The sequence below is a fragment of the Somniosus microcephalus genome, chromosome 6 (assembly GCF_052327205.1).
Source record: "Somniosus microcephalus isolate GS21.2 chromosome 6, FLI_Smic_1.0, whole genome shotgun sequence".
In the NCBI taxonomy this organism is placed as follows: domain Eukaryota; kingdom Metazoa; phylum Chordata; class Chondrichthyes; order Squaliformes; family Somniosidae; genus Somniosus; species Somniosus microcephalus.
In genome coordinates this window covers 44,872,458-44,890,114 of record NC_140992.1, presented here as the reverse complement: position 1 = coordinate 44,890,114, position 17,657 = coordinate 44,872,458, and the positions used below count along the sequence as shown (strand labels likewise).

Here is a 17,657-nt window from a genome sequence, read left to right as displayed (position 1 = left end):
CAAAGAAATGCCATTAGTTGCTGTTCCCCAGCTTTACTGATTATTCTTATATTACACACTGCAGGTATGATTTTACCCATTTTTAGCAAGAAATTGTTGCTCAGGGTGCAATTTTCTTGAGACAGTGGGATGCCGATATATAGCCCCTCTGTGGAAGTTGCATAAATGAGAAAATATTAAATTACACTACAATTTCCTACCAATTATACACATTTCTGAGCTACTTTATCTCTCCAATAACATAAGCGAATATTGCCAACAGCCTCTGTTGAAGTCCTTTGTTTATTAAAGGCAAAATGCACTTAATTATTTGCATTAGTTACATCCTCAAAAAAGAAAATACCAAGTTCGTGAGACATAATCTCTGATTTATCTTTGTTTAATACACTTAATTAGTGCTATGTTTCAGTTATGATTCCTCCAATATTTTTACAATTACAGGCAGCACGCTAACTTGCATACAACTTCTAAGTGAAGCTTCGGCTCTTCAAAACGATCTCCTCCTCATCAGTAAGTTCTGAATAATGCTACCAAATATCCTCCACTTTGTTAAGACATTCAGCTGTCAAGTACCAAGCTAATTTTCTCTCGTGCATTACAAATCACAGAAAAATTAAATCCTCAAGACTACTCTCCAAGTCTCCATCTTTTAATACTTCCTCTAATATCAATTGTCTTTCTTAATACCTCAGTTTATTTTTCTTGCAGAATCAAGGATCCCACAAATAATAATCAGAAAGGCTGCAGAGATTAAAATGTTTAAAAATTCAGTAATGTTTTGATCATCTATGACTCTTATCAAGCTTGCTCTTTACAGGCATGTCTTCGGCATTCGATCTGGCACAAACAAAAATTAATTTTCTCTCATTTCAATCATGGCTTTTAAAAAATTGTCCTCATTGCCTTTTATTAAAAGTACTTTTCATCCTTCATCTCTGGGGGGAAAAAATACCATTGATTAACAAGTCATGTTCGGTCCTTGAAAATAAAGTTAAATGGAACAATATTTTTGTTTACCTCCAAATGTTTTGTCGCCTCTTCATTCCTGGACACAAGCATGAGCTTTGTACGAATGCTACGCAAATGCATATCACTAAGAATGCTAACTCTCTTCACGGTGGCCTCTTTGGTAGACTAGATTAAAAAAAACATTTTAATCTATACCTTTTGCATAAAACCAATTTTCACTGAAACAAATTCCAGCAATCCATTCCCCTACTTGCAGCCTCTTATCAGCGCATTCCAAGTCAGACACTTCCACTATAAACATTAGTGTGCATTTAGCTACAAGAGTTGCCCTTCTAGTCGGGCAATACGTATCTCCTGCTCATTTGCCCATTTATCATATTTTGTTTGAAAGCAAAACTATTTATTAAATTGCCACGGTTGCACACCTGCAACAGGCAACATCTCAGTAAGAACATAAGAAATAGGAGCAGGACAAGACCATGCGGCCCCTCGAGCCTACTCTGCCATTCAATAAGATCATGGCTGAACTTCTACATCAACTCCACTTCCCTGCCGTATCCCCATATCCCTTGATTCCCGTAGTGGCCAAGAATCTATCAATCACAGTCTTCAATATACTCAATGACTGAGCATCCACAGCTCTCTGGAATAGAGAATTCTAAAGACTCGCAACCCTCTGAATGAAGAAATTTCTCATCTCAGTCCTAAATGGCCAACCCCTTATTCTAAGGCTATGACCTAGTTCTAGGCTCTCCAGCCAAGGGAAACAGCTTCTCCACATCTACCCTTGTCAAGCCCTCCAAGAATTTTATATATGTTTTAAAGAGATCACTTCTCATTCTTCTAAACTCCAGAGAGTATAGGCCCAATCTACTCAATCTCTCCTCATAGGACATCCCTCTCATCCCAGGAATCAATCTAGTGAACCTTCGTTGCACCCCTGCGAAGGCAAGTACATCCTTCCTTGGGTAAGGAGACGAAAACTGTTCACAGTACTCCAAGGTGAGGTTTCACCAAAGCCACATAACGATAGTAAAAATCCATTTTTTGAGAATTAAATCTGAACATGTCTTCAGTGCTTACCAAAACCAACAACTGACCAGTGTCAGCGCTATAGAAAATGCAGTCTGCTTCAGTTGCCTTCTTAAAATCTTTATGCGCATTTTCATGTGCACAGCTGGATGAGAAAAAAAATGAACAGCGTTAAATCCATGATATATTCCTGCAATCAGCAATGAAAACAAGCAACACAGACGAGCTAAAAATAAACATTTTCCAAAACCAAGAGCTATGTTTTATAAACCAAAATATGAAAATTGTGATACAATCAGAATAATTTGACTTAAAGGAGTAATGATGGCAAAACCTTCTTGAAAATAATATTTTGATGCTGGATCATAGAATCAGACAGGACAGAAGGAGGCAACTCAGCCCATTGTGCCTGTGCCAGCTCTTTGGAAGAATTATCCATGTCTCCCACTCTTTGCCCATACTCAAATCCTCTTGCAATGAAGGCCAACATACCATTTGCCTTCCTAACTGCTTGCTGCACCTGCATGTTTGCTTTCAGTGACTAGTGTACAAGGACACCCAGGTCCCTCTGCAGTCTGCACATCAACATTTCCCAATCTATCACTATTTAAATAATACTCTGCCTTTGTTTTTTTCCTATCTAAGTGGATAACTTCACATTTATCCACATTATACTGCATCTGCCATGTATTTGCCCACTCACTCAACTTGTCTAAATTGCCTTGAAGCCTCTTTGCATCCTCCTCACAACCCCACCTAGTTTTGTGTTGTCAGCAAACTTGGAAATATTACATTTGGTTCCCTCATCCAAATTATTGATACATTGTGAAGAGCTGGGGCCCAAGCACTGATCCCTGCGGTACCCCACTAGTCACCGCCTGCCATCCTGAAAAAGACCCATTTATTCCTACTCTGTTTCCTGTCTGTTAACCAATTTTCAATCCATGGCAGTATATTACCCCCAATCCCATGTGCTTTAATTCTGCACACTAACCACTCATGTGGGACTTTATCAAAGGTCTTCTGAAAATCCTTTTCAAGTATACATCGGATTCCCTTTTGAAAGTTACTACTGAATCTACTTCCATCACCCTTTCAGGCTGTGCATTCCAGATCATAATTCACTGCATAAATAAAATTCTCATCTTCCCTCTGGTTTTTTTGTCAATTATCTTAAATCTTGTGTTCTCTGGTTATCAACCCTCCTGCCAGCGGAAACAGCTCATTTATTCTATAAAAACTCTTAATTTTGAACACCTCTATTAAATCTCCTCTTAACCGTCTCTGCTCTAAGAACAATCCCAGCCTCTCTCCACATAACTAAAGTCCCTCATCCCTAGTATCTTTCTAGTAAATCTCCTCTGTACCCTTTTAAAGGCCTTGACATCCTTCCTAAAATATGGACATAATACGCTAGCTGAGGCCTAACCAGTGATTTATAAAGGTTTAGCATAACTTCCTTGCATTTGTACTCTATACCTCTATTTATAAAGCATCATCAACTTGTCCTGCCACCTAAAATTTGTGTATATGAACTCCCAGGTCTCTGTTAATGCACCTACTTTAAAATTGTACCATTTAGTTTGTATTGGCTCTCCTTGTTCTTCCTTCCAAAATGCATCACTTCTGCATTAAATTTCATCTGAAATGTGTCTGTCCATGTCCTCCTGAAGTCAGCTACTATCCTCTTCACTGGTGACTACATTTCCAAGTTTTGTGTCATCTGTAAACTTCGAAATGATTTCCCCCCTATACGCAAGTGCAGGTCATGAATATAGATCAATAAAAGCAGTGGTCCTAATACAGATCCCTGGGGACACATAGAAACATAGCAAAACAGGAGCATCCACTGGTTCTCCCTTATCTATTACCAGTTACATCCTCAAAAGACTCCAGTAGGTTTGTCAAACACGATTTCCCTTTTATAAATCCATGTTGACTTTGTATAATCCCATTGATATTTTCTAAGTGTCCTATTATCACATCCTTTATAATAGACTCTAGCATTTTCCCTACTGCTGAGGTTAGGCTAACCGGTCTGTAGTTCCCTATTTTCTCTCTTCCCTCCTTTTTTAAATAGTGGGGTTACATTTGCCACCCTCCAACCTACAGGAACTGTTCCATAATCTATAGAATTTTGGAAGATGACAACCAATGCATGGCTACTTCTTTTAGTATTATATATTCCCTCCAGTCTGAAAAACAACCGTTCACCACTACTCTCTCAGCCAATTGTGTGCCCACGCTGTCACTGCCCTTTTAATTGCATGGGCTTCACTTTTGCTACCAAGTCTATTATGTGGCACTTTATCAATCGCCTTTTGAAAGTCCATATACACAACAACAACTGCACTACTGTCTTCAACCCTCTCCGTTATTTCACCTAAGATTTAATGTTGCAAGTGTACAAGTTTGAATTACAATTCATCTGCAGGAAGCAAATGCAGAGTATAATGCAAGGGCATTTTAATTCAGTGATTGGTTGACATGTGCTTAATTTGATCAGCTGCAAAGTGTTTCTTGCCTATATTCTGGAATACTGGCAATGAAAATGCTAAAGAATTGGGCTGTCTGCAGCTCCAACAACATTGTGAAGAAAAAGGAAGCTACATATTTTAAGCATGCATCACTTTTCAACTTACGCTTCTTTTAAATCATCAGGAACGTCAACCGTGCATTTGAAGAAGGTGTTCTTTGTAATTGCCTTGTTTGGGTTCATAGGCCGTAATCGCTCAAAAGTAACAATTTCATTGTACGTTGCATCACAGGCAGCATATTCGATTACATAAAACTGCAAAAAAAAGTCAAACTCTGATACATTTGTATTTAAAAATGCACAATCACTTCTTTAAAAAAAAATAGTAATTCAGCTGACCTAAAAGTAAAAGCCCTAGAACATACTCTCGCCAGAAATGTTTAGTGCATACAAATGCAACAAGGCCAGATGGTTAAATATTAAACAAAATTGGCTGGCTCATTAAATATTAAACAAAACTAAGACAGATCAAATGCTTAAGATTTTATAGCCCTCAAAGACACTTGACATTTGTTGAAAGCATAGAAACTTTGGGGTTAATCTGTACAATGCAATGCAAATTTAAGTTTTTAAAGAAAATGTCTTCATGCAAATAGCCTACCATAGAAGTGCTTCAAATATTTCATCCAATTTTCTATTAAAAGATGTAATGATCTGGTTCAACCAATCCCTGCAGCAAACCAGTCCAACAACCCTCTGTGTAAAACAAATTTCTCCTAACCTCTCTCCTCAATGACAGTTACCATTTTAAATTGATAACCCGTCACCGACTTCCCAACCAAAAGAAAATAAGTCTTTCCTAATTCACTATCAAAATGCTTCATAATTTGAAAAACCTTTATTAAATTTTCTCTTGGCCTTCTCTGCTCCAGTGGAAATTGTCCTAGTATCTCATGCCTCTCCTTATAACTATAGTTTCCCATCCCTGGCATTATCCTGGTGAATCTAACTGTACAATCTCTATGGCTTTAATGCCTTCTTTAATGGGGTGTTCATAACTGCATGCAGTACTCTCTTCACTCATTTATAAAACATAACTACAGTACTAACATCTAATTTGCAGTCCAATTATTAAAAAACATTTTACAACCCAATTATCTTATTCCATCATCTCAAATATTCTTAACTTACATCTCCTTTCATCATCCGAACCTTGGCAAGCCACCATCCACAGGGCTCTTGCTCATTTGCTCTGGAATAAACCTGGGAGGCAGGGGTAAAAAGAATAAAGCAAAGTAATTTTTAAAAAGAGTTAATGATCCAAGCAAACATTTTAATTATGACAGATTATATATTCACTCAAAAACTACTGTGTGTGAAATGGTATAGTGCAGTGGTACAACTGAAGTTCATTCAAGGAACCCAGACTTAAACAAAGCACTAGTGAATGGCATATCAGTCTCCACTCTTGGCTTGCTGCAATGGACATCAAAAAATTGCCCATATTTCTCACATTTATGGCTTATCACACTCAGCTGCCAGAAGAATGGAAACATGAGATTGAAACTATACACTGATGCAGTTAGAGATTTAATGGTAAATGCAGCACTGACATTTCCCTACATAGATTTTTATTTTTAAGTTAAATGTAAAAATCTGTTTGCGCAAGTTTTTAAATGATCCACATCACATTTCGGGAGCATTTATGATGAACTAATTTAGATCTCCATTTTTAAAATTCAACACATTGATTTTTTTTCAAAATGGCAGATCATCAACATCTTGTTTAAATTATTCATTGATTGATTGATCAAAACCCTTGCATACACACACTAGACATCTACCTTCTTTGTGCTCCTACAGCAGCAAGGTGCAATTGTGAGAAGTCTGCAGCAGCGCTGCCTTGCTGCAACATGGTTTTTTAACTATACAGTATTTTCAGTTGCTTTGGGAATACGACAAATTAAGGCTGCATTTAAATCTATATTTATACTAGCTGGGGAGCCCCGCGTTGCGAGGGCAATTTTGGGGCGCGAGGGCAATTTTGGGGCACTTGGTCTCCTTGCCCCTGTGTGTCCCCCCTCTCCCTGTCATGTCCTCTCCCTGTCCTATCCCTCCCTTCCTCTCCCTCCCCTGTCTCCCTCCCTCCCTCCCCTCGCCCACCCCCACCCCCCTCTGTCCCTCTCTCCGGCCCCTCCCCCTGCCTAGCGCCTGAGGTCCGGAGCCGAGGTCCCCCGCGTATGGCGCGGCTGATGGACGGCCGCTGTGGGCGGGCGGGCGGCCGGCGCATGCGCGGTCAGTGGGCAATTTTGGGGCGCTTGGTCTCCCTGCCCCTGTGTGTCCCCCCTCTCCCTGTCATGTCCTCTCCCTCTCCCTGTCCTATCCCTCCCTCCCCTCCTCTCCCTCCCCTCGCCTCCCCCACTCCCCTCGCCTCCCCCACTCCCCCTCTCTCCGGCCCCTCCCCCTGCCTAGCACCTGAGCCCTTCAAGTTTGGCTTGATCTAAACTATTTCTGTAATAATGACATAAATCATAATGAAAGATACTTTCTTGATTTCCACAGATAGTTCCCGCTTTGTGAGCAGTCTTCACACACTGATTATACTTCAATACTGTATTAAAACATGTTTTTGAACAAAAAGTTTATTTCAACGTAATGTAATGCAACTTAGAGGAGGATGCAACATAATCTTAAAAATATATAACCGCAGGTTAGACAAAAGATATAGAATAACCTAAACAACTGGGAAATAGAAGATCTCTGACATTTAGGTTCAGCACCAGTTACTTCAGCTACAAAATGTAAACAGGTTTCAAAGTAAATGCTCTGCACTTAATGATTGCAGCCATTAATTACACTGCTGAAATAAGGGGAGGCAAAGGGCTTTATGCCACAAAATATTTCTCTGAGTGATTAAACAATAAAGTCTCTAAATGACTACGGTTAAAATAATCACACAGCTTTCATGTCTTCTAAGCAGCCTCCACATATTTCTGGAGTGCTCCAGCACCAGGTATGCTCCCTGGAAAGATTCACATAGATGAACCATCCTCCCTTGGATTTTGGCATCCCAAAGCCAGAGATGAATACCCACATAGAAAACGCAAGCTCTGCTGCAATACCAGCTCAACCCAGTGAAAGAAATACCTGTGTGGCCTGTAGAAGTGAACATCTACTTTGATAGATTTCATCTTTGTTCCAAGTAACATCCGCCACACTCTCAGCCATTCATGCCACAGGTCTTTTAATGGTAAATGCAGCACTGACATTTCCCTACCTAGAGTTTTTTTTTTATAAAAGGAGGGAAGTTTTTAGGGAGGAAAATAGTTACTCCAGCTGTTATCAAAGACTTGACAACTGTAATCAGATCCCCAGCTAATCCTAGAAAGTTCTGCTTTATAAAAAGGTGCACAGAATACTCCATGTTGGACACAACTACTATCAATAGATACCGATTTCAATACTGCCCAAAAAATAGCCATGGACTGAGTGCCTTCACCAATCCCAAACAATTCCGGCCAGGCAGTGATGCATTCCACAAGTCACTGGCTAAGAAGCAATTCACTGACTGGCTTACCCAATTCTTGAGGCAATAATATCCAAAGAGATGGAAAGAACAACACAAGAACTTATTTTGATCACTAACAGGTCAGAGCCCAATGGACATTGATGCACTGAAGACAATCATTTAGAAATGAACAATCTTGCATTTCCATGGCATGTTTCGCGACCTCAGAACATAAGAACAGAAGAACATAAGAAATAGGAGCAGGGGTAGGCCAATCGGCCCCTCGAGCCTGCTCCGCCATTCAATAAGATCATGGCTGATCTGATCCTAACTGCCAATCTACTATCACAGAACCATCTCCCGAATCTAACAGAATTAGACACACGAAATAGGAGCAGGATCAGGCTACACGGCCCCTGGGCCCGCTCCGCTGCCCACAGGGCCATTACCAATCCGAACCTAGACTCATGTCCAAATTCCTGCCCGCTCCCCGTAACCCTTAATTCCCTTTACTTCTAGGAAACTGTCTATTTCTGTTTTAAATTTATGTAATGATGTAGCTTCTACAGCTTTTTGGGGCAGCATATTCCATGGACCTACCACCCTCTGAGTGAAGTAGTTCCTCCTCATCTCAGTTTTGAAAGAGCAGCCCCTTATTCTAAGACTATGCCCCCTAGTTCTAGTTTCACCCATCATCGGGAACATCTTCCCTGCATCCACCCGATCCAACCCCTTCACAATCTTATATGTTTCAATAAGATCGCCTCTCATTCTTCTGAACTCCAATGAGTAGAGTCCCAATCTACTCAACCTCTCCTCATATGTCCATCCCCGGGATTAACCGAGTGAACCTTCTTTGTACTGACTCGAGAGCAAGTATGTCCTTTCTTAAGTATGGACACCAAAACTGTATGCAGTATTCCAGGTGTGGTCTCACCAATACCTTGTACAACTGAAGCAATACCTCCCTATTTTTATATTCTATCCCCCTAGCAATGAAAGCCAACATTCCATTGGCCTTTTTAATCACTTGCTGCACCTGCATACTAACCTTTTGAGTTTCGTGCACCAGGACCCCCAGATCCCTTTGTACTTCAGTACTTTCCAGTTTCTTGCCATTAAGATAATAACTTGCTCTACGATTTTTCCTGCCAAAGTGCATAACCTCACTCTTTCCAGTATTGTATTCCATCTGCCAAATCTCTGCCCACTTACTTAGCCTGTCTATGTACCCTTGCAGGTTTTTTATGTCCTCCTCACTCACTACTTTCCCCCCCATCTTAGTATCATCTGCAAACTTTGATATGTTACACTCGGTCCCCTCCTCCAAATCGTTAATATTTGGATAGTCCAAAACTCTTCACAGCCGATGAAGTACTTCTGAAGTGTACTCATTGTTGTAAGTTAGGGATGAAACATGAAGGGGAGGGTTTAAACTAGCTTGGGAGGGGGATGGGAACCTAAGTATAGAGTCAATAGGGAGGGAAGAAAAACTGGAATTGGAACACAAAAATGTAGAAAGTAAATTGGAAGGACAGAGGAATCAAGGGCTAGATAGTAGTCAACAAGGAGGTTTGCCTGTACTAAATGCAATGCAAGGAGTATAGCAAACAAGGCAGATGAGCTAAGGGCACAGGTAGATACTTGGGACTATGATATTATAGCTATTAGAGAGACGTAGCAGAAAGAGGGGCAGGTATGGCAGCTCAACATTCCTGGTTACAGGATTTTCAGACGGGATAGAGGGGGAGGTAAAAAGGGAGGGGGGGTCGCAGTATTGATTAAAGAAACTATTACAGCTGTGAGGAGGGATGATATGTTGGAGGAATCATCAAACGAGACCATATGGGTCGAATTGAAAAACAAAAAAGGGGCGCTCACACTGCTGGGAGTGTACTACAGACCTCCCCAAACAGCGAGAGGGAGATAGAAGAACAAATATATAGACAAATTTCTGAGAAGTGCAAAAACTATAGGGCAGTAATAATAGGGGATTTCAACTATCCCAATATTAACTGGGATAAAATTAGTGTGAAGGGTATAGAGGGTGCGGAATTCCTAAAATGCATCCAGAACTTTTTTAGCCAATATGTAGCAAGCCCAACAAAGGAGGGGGCGGTTCTGCACTTAGTTTTAGGGAATGAAGCTGGGCAGGTAGAAGGTGTATCAGTGGGGGAGTATTTTGGTGCTAGTGACCATAATTCTGTTAAATTTAAGGTAGTTATGGAAAAGGACAAGGATAGACCAGGAATAAAAATTCTAAATTGGGGAAAAGCAAATGTTGCTAAGCTCCGAGGGGATTTAACCATAGTGGACTGGAAAGAGCTACTTGAAGGTAAATCAGTGTCAGAGCAGTGGGAGGCATTCAAGGAGTAGATCCGGAGGATTCAGACCAAATATGTGCCCTTAAAGAAAAAAGGTGGGTCAACAAATCTAGAGCCCCCTGGATGTCTAGGGACATACAGGTAGGATAAAGAAAAAAAGGGAGGCGTATGACAGAGACCAAGGGCTAAATACTGCAGAATCTTTAGAGCAGTTCAGAAAGTGCAGGGGTGCAATTAAAAAGGATATTAGGAAAGCAAAGAGAGCATGAAAAATTCTTGGCAAGTAAAATCAAGGAAAACCCAAAGATGTTTTATAAATATATTAAGAGTAAGAGGATAACTAAAAGGGTAGGGCCTATTGGAGATCATGAGAGTAATGTGTGTGTGGAGGCGGGAGACATCGGTAGGGTTCTTAATTAATACTCTGCGTCTGTTCTCACAAAGGAGGGGCGAAGCATACATTGCCATCAGTGAGGAGGAGTGTGAAATATTAGATGAAATAAACAGTGAGAGAGGAAGTATTAAGGGGTTTAGCAGCTTTAAAAGTGGATAAATCCCCAGGCCCGGATGAAACGTATCCCAGGCTGTTAAGCAAAGCAAAAGAGGAAATAGCAGAGGCCCTGACCATCATTTTCCAATCCTCTCTGGCTTCAGGTGTGGTGCCGGAGGACTGCTAATGTGGTACCCTTGTTTAAAAAGGGATAAAAGGATAGACCAAGTAATTACAGGCCAGTCAGCCTAACCTCGGTGGTGGGAAAATTATTGGAAAGAATTCTGAAGGACAGGATAAATCTTCATTTAGAAAGACACGGATTAATCAAGGATAGTCAGCACGGATTTGTTAAGGGAAGGTCGTGTCTGATGAACTTGATTGAATTTTTTGAGGAGGTAACAAGGAGGGTAGTGCGTTTGATGTAGTGTATATGGACTTTAGCAAGGCTTTTAATAAGGTTCCACATGCCAGACTGGTCACGAAGTTAAAAGCCCATGGGATCCAGGGCAAAGTGTCAAGTTGGATTCAAAACTGGCTCGGAGACAAGAAGCAGAGGGTAATGGCTGATGAGTGTCTTTGTGACTGGAAGGCTGTTTCCAGTGGGGTTCCACAGGGCTCAGTACTGGGTCCCTTGCTTTTTGTGGTATATATCAATGATCTAGACTTGAATATATGGGGTATGATTAAGAAGTTTACAGTGAAACTAAAATTGGCTGTGTGGTTGATACTGAAGAAGGAAGCTGTAGACTGCAGGAAGATATCAATAAATTGGTCAGGTGGGCAGAACAGTGGCAAATGGAATTCAATCCGGAGAGGTGTGAGGTAGTGCATTTGTGGAGGGCTAACAAGGAAAGGGAATACTCATTAAATGGTAGGACACCGAGTAGTGCAGAGGAACAAAGGGACCTTGGAGTGCATGTCCACAGATCCCTGAAGGTAGCAGGCCAGGCAGATAAGGTGGTTAAGGCGGCATATGGAATGCTTGTATTCTATGCCACGGCTAATAAAGGCAAGAGCAGGGGGGTTATGCTTCAACTGTATAAAACACTAGTTAGGCCTCAGCTAGAGTACTGCGTAAAGTTCTGGTCACCACATTACAGGAAAGATGTAATTGCAGTAGAGAGGGTACAGAGGAGATTTACAAGGATGTTGCCTGGAGTGGAGAATCTTAGCTATGAGGAAAGACTGGATAGGCTGGGTTTGTTTTCCTTGGAACAGAGGAGGCTGAGGGGAGACCTTATTGAGGTGTATAAAATTATGAGGGGCCTAGATAAAGTGGATAGAAAGGACCTATTTCCCTTAGCAGAGGGGTCAAAAACCAGGGGGCACAGATTTAAAGTAATTGGTGGAAGGTTTAGAGGGGATTCAAGGGGAAATTTCTTCACCCAGAGGGTTGTGGGGGTCTGGAACTCGCTGCCTGAAAGGGTGGTAGAGGCAGGAACCCTGACCACATTTAAAAAGTACTTGGATGTGCACTTGGAATGCTCTAACCTGCAGGGCTATGGACCAAGAGCTGGGAAGTGGGATTAGGCTGGATAGCTCTTTGTTGGCCGGCACGGACACGATGGGCCGAAATGGACTCCTCCCGTGCTGTAACTTTCTATGATTCCAGCCAATTTGCCCACAGTCCCACAAAGAACAATGAGATGAATGACCAAATAACCTGTCGTAGTGATGTTGATTGAGGGATAAATGTTGTCCAGAAGACTGGGAAGCGTCCCCTGCGCTTCTTCAAATACATAGTGACATAGGATCTTTTACATCAACCTGTCTCCACAGAAATGTCAGCAAGATTATGTGCTCAAGTTCTGGAATGGGGGCTTGATCCCATGACATGACTCACAGGCAAGTGCTACTATTAAGCCAAGACTGCCACACAAGTTAGTGGAAAGTGAGAAGAATGCAGAAAGAGGGAGGTGAGGAAAGGAGAAAGTAAAAGGACTGAACACTGACATCAGCAGTATGGAATAAAAACTGAAAATGCTGGAAACACTCAGGTCAGGCAGCATCTGTGGAGAGAGAAACAGAGTTAGCGTTTCAGGTCGATGACCCATTCTGACGAAGGGTCATCAACCTGAAATGTCAACTCGGTTTCTCTCTCCACAGATGCTGCCTGACCTGCTGAGTATTTCCAGCATTTGCTGTTTTTATTTCTGCAGTATTTTGCTTATGTATCAGCAGTATGGAAGTTTCTCTCCAACCAGTACAGGTAGTAATGTCATTTGGATGGAGAGATCTGCTCAGTACCATGACAGCTGAGATTAGGTAGTCAGGCTGGACAGGTACAGAGATCAAGGAATGAGTAAGTCTATGCTGGTGCGGATGTTTGTCTATGGGTTTCGGGGCAGCAATTTCTCTTGAAAAGGGAAGATTCGTCCCATGTTTTTCCATGCAGTATCCGTTTACATCTGTTCCTTAAATTGGCAGAAACACCTAGAGGGAACTCCTCCTCTCCATTTTGCAGAAGACAATAATCGGAGCTTTTTCTGCTGATATTTTAGTAAAAACAACAGGTTTCTTACCAACATGGAATCCCAAGCTGGGTCACTTTTGTGGTGAGATCACCAAGTTAATAAATTCAAATTAGCCCGAGATGCACAAATCTGCTTTATTTGTCTTAAAATGTACTGTTTAAAATCAAATTAGCACACAAACACCATCTAGTGGTTATTAGTGGTGTGATTTCAATGTGCATCCGGGAAGGCGCCGAACACCGAGTCTCTTCGCCGGTAGCAAGCAGAAGCCAAGCGCAAGCAGCGCACGTCAACCCAGGCACCCCACCCACCCGCCCCTTCAACCACCGTCTGCCCCACCTGTGGCAGAGACTGTAGGTCCTGCATTAGACTCATCAGTCATCTGAGAACTCATTTTTTGTGCGGCAGCAAGACATCCTCGGTTCCAAGGGACTGCCTAAGAAGATACTAGGATGTTAAAAGTTCAGTTTAAATGATTAACTGGCATGCACGGCACAAAATGCATCACTGGAAAATAAAGTGTTGTGGGCTGCATAACAAATGATTTCATGTAATTTACTCTGTCCTGACTTTTGAAATTAGAAACTTGCACGTTGAAAGTTTTGTTCTGCAGCAGCTCAATGGACTGTAACTTGCCAGCGATAGACGCAGACAGGGAATACGTTAAGATTTAGTTCAAACAAAGAAACAGACTGCTAAATAAGACTAACTACAACTTAATTCAATATAGTTCACATTCTAGAACAGAGTACAAAATAATTGAATTTTGCAACTTCTACAGGGTTGTATGAACCTTCTTTAAAAGGCAGCCTTGCTTCCTTCACTTTCCAGTATCACTATTCTAAAGGTTAGTGGCTGGCAAACTTCTCAAATAATAATAATGTCACCATTTCAATCAGATTTTGTCCAATCCTCACTAAATTTAGGAGTTTGATCATAAAAGTTTCAAATGTTCAGTTGGTGCACAGTTGCATTTTATTGTTTCCTCACATTATAACTTGGTTTGCAAGTCTCTTTTCTTTTAAAGCTATGATCAAAATGTCTGCAAATAGTTAACTTGAATTTGCCAACATTTCAACATGTTTTATTTCCAAAAACACTGCACAGTATGGAATAATTGATGTGCACTTCATATTATAAAAAAAGAAAATTACATCAAGAACATAAAGATCCATCAGAATCTGGAAAGAAAATGATAGTTTATGTTTCGGGTGGGAACTAGGAATGCAAGAAAGCCCCTTTATAAACTTACCAAAACTATAATAAGGGAGAACAGGTAAAGATTAATAGTACAAATATTCTAATTATAAAGAGGCAGCAAATGGGTTTAATATGGGAGAAAATGTGGTGGTGTGACAGTGTATATAGACACCAGTATTGAGGCACAAGTGAGAGAGGATATAAAAAAGGAAAGGTCAGACACAGACTCACTTTGGGTAGAATTAACAGATGGTAACATATAATCTATTACTGGGGTTATGCTACAGACCCCCAGGCAAGGGTGAAAGCATTAATCAGAAACTGTGGGGTAAGATAAAGGTGGTGGCTAGTAAGAGTCCAATTGTAGTACAGGTAGACTATCCTTTATCCGAAAACCTCGGGACCAGCCGTGTTTCCGTTTTCGGAAAATTTCGGATTTCAGAAGGTATTTTATAAGACTGGGAAATTTGTCGGGAGTGGGGGTCGGCGGGGGTCGTGCGCACGACTTACGCTGAACGAAAAAACCTTCGGTTTTCAGAGGATTTCGGTTTTCGGAAGTGCGGATAAAGGATACACTATCCCTTATCCGAAAGGGTGGGGGTCAGCGGGGGGGGTCGGGGTCGTGCGCACGACTTACGCTGAACGAAAAAACCTTCGGTTTTTAGAGGGTTTCGGTTTTCGGAAGTTCGGATAAAGGATAGTCTACCTGTAGTTGGGAGGTTTCAACTTACTAGAAGTTGACTGGAACAATAATATCTCTACTGCTAAGACAGGGAAGGGATTTCTAGAGTTAATGGGACTGTTTTATGACTCAATTTGTAAAAGAGTCAACAAGGGCAGAAAGCATCTTATATTTGATTATAAATAGGGACGATCAAATCTTTAACTCCAAGGTGGCTAAGGCTTTAAGTACCAGTGATCACGTGAATATATCTGGGGATTGGGAAGACATGTGGCAAATGAAATTCATGTAGAGAAATGCAAAATGCTTCACGTGGAGAGAAAACAATCCAGGAAGGGACTATTACAAAAGGAAAGAAAATAACGCGTATGGACAATGAGATCTGGGGGTCTTGATTGACAATAAATTGAAGCTATCACAACAATTCTCGATGACTGAGTAAAGCAAATCAGATGTTGGGATGTATTAAATGATCAATATTCAGCCGCAATAGTGAGATAATCCTGCCACTTTATAAATCATTGGTGTAGAAAAGGGCAACCAGAATGATTGAAGGGATGGAAGGTTTTAACTGTGACAAGCGAATGTATAAATTGGGCATGTTTTCACTGGAAAAGAGAGGTTACAACTACCAGGATGGTTGCAGGTGAACTTGATGAACATTGGTCTTATTTTGATTAGCAATTGCTTTGTTCTGAACACCTTGTATGAATATAATTTTTAAAAGGTGAGAAGTGTAAGGGTTATCTCGGTCAAGCTGCACAAAGGCATTAGACAGATAATCAGCAAGCAGTACAGTTCCAGAATGGAAGGGAACTTAATGAAATGTGAATGGGATAACGTTACAGGATATATCAGGGGAAACAGTTAAGTTCTGAAGTTAGGAAAGTGTATGTTCAGATCGGAATGTTTCCGAGTTCCAGAAGGAAGGTGACAAACTGTCCTGAAGTTTGCATTAAACTTACAAGAAACAGCTAACTAAAGTCACAAATGACATCCTCTCTGACTGTGACCATGGTGCATTATCCCTCTTCATCCACCTCAACCTTTCTGCAGCCGTTGACCATACCACGTTCCTCTCATCTCCTCTATTGTGCAGCTCAGTGGGATTGCCCTCTCTTGGTTCCATTCTTACCTATCCAATTGCAGCCAAATCATTCCAGCAATGGCTTGTCGCTCTCTTCCACCCTCTGCCGCCCCCCACCCCCCGCCCACTCACTGTTACCTCCAGAGATCCCCAAGGATCAGTCTTTGGCCCCCTCCTCAGCTACATGCTGCCGCTTGGCGACATCTTCCGCAGGCATGGGATCAGGTTTCACATATACACCGATGACACCCAGCTCTACCTCTCCAGCAACTTTCTCGACCCCTCCACTGTCTCTGTTGTCGTACTGCTTGTCCGATACCCAGTCTTGGATGAGATGCAATTTCCTTCAGTTAAACATTGGGAAGACTGAAGCCATCGTCTTTTGGCCCTAGCCACCGACTTTGTATCCTCGCCACCATTCCATCCCATAGCTACTGACTCAGTTTGAACCAGGCTGTTCACAATTTTGGCGCCATACTCAACCCCGAGCCGAGCTTCCAACCTCATCACAAACACTGCCTACTTCCACCGCCGAAACATCACCCACCTCAACCAGTTTGCTGCCAAAACCTTCATCCATGCCGTTGTCATCTCCAGACTCAACTATTCCAATGCTCTCCTGATCTGCCTCCCATTCAACACCCTCCGTAAACTTCAGCTCATCCAAAATTCTCCTGCCCAAATACAATCCCACACCAAAGCCTGCAATTTGAAAATCTCATCTTAGTGTTGAAATCCCTTCCCGGCTTCACCGCTCCCCATCTCTGTAACCCCCTCCAGTCCTACAACTCACCCGATCTCCTCATTCTTCAGATGCAAGCCTTTTGTGCATTCCCCCCTCCATTGGCAGCCATGCCTTCAGCCATCTCGGGGTTCAGTCTCTCCACCTCCCTCCTCCTTACAACTCACCTCTTTGACCAAGCTTTTGGACTCTCTTCCCCCCACCCTGTGAAGCGACTTGGAAAGTTTCTCTACATTAAAGGCACAATATAGATGTAAGCTGCAGTGGAGAATGAACTGGCAAGCCACAACGAGGTCAGAATCGTGCGTGCATTAAGAACAAATATATTCAGTAAACTTCATTTTACCGACACCTGGGAATCCCTGGCCCAAGACTGCACAAAGTGGAGGAGAAGCATCCGGGAAGGCGCTGGACACCGAGTCTCTTCGCCGGGAGCAAGCGGAAGCCAAGTGCAGGCAGCGCACTTCAACCCAAGCACCCAACCCACCCGCCCCTTCAACCACTGTCTGCCCCACCTGTGACAGAGACTGTAGGTCCCGCATTGGACTAATCAGTCACCTGCGAACTCATTTTTAATGTGGAAGCAAGTCATCCTCGGTTCCGAGGGACTGCCTAAGAAGAAGAGATTCAGTAAACAGTGAATCTGCAAATGGTCTGCCCAGTCATCCCT

General features: G+C 42.0%; 1 protein-coding gene across 3 annotated transcripts in view; it reads right to left on the bottom strand.

Annotated features, from left to right (window-relative positions):
* fxr1 (FMR1 autosomal homolog 1) overlaps positions 1-17,657 on the bottom strand; it is a 74,463-nt gene that overhangs the window by 33,737 nt on the left and 23,069 nt on the right. For all 3 annotated transcript variants that reach the window (XM_085990128.1, XM_085990129.1, XM_085990130.1), the window contains exons 4-7: positions 5,669-5,740; positions 4,644-4,792; positions 2,053-2,146; positions 1,018-1,134 (exon numbers count right to left, since the gene is read on the bottom strand). In XM_085990128.1, coding sequence (XP_085846254.1) covers positions 1,018-1,134; positions 2,053-2,146; positions 4,644-4,792; positions 5,669-5,740 — 432 coding nt within the window. The remainder of the gene's footprint in view (positions 1-1,017; positions 1,135-2,052; positions 2,147-4,643; positions 4,793-5,668; positions 5,741-17,657) is intronic.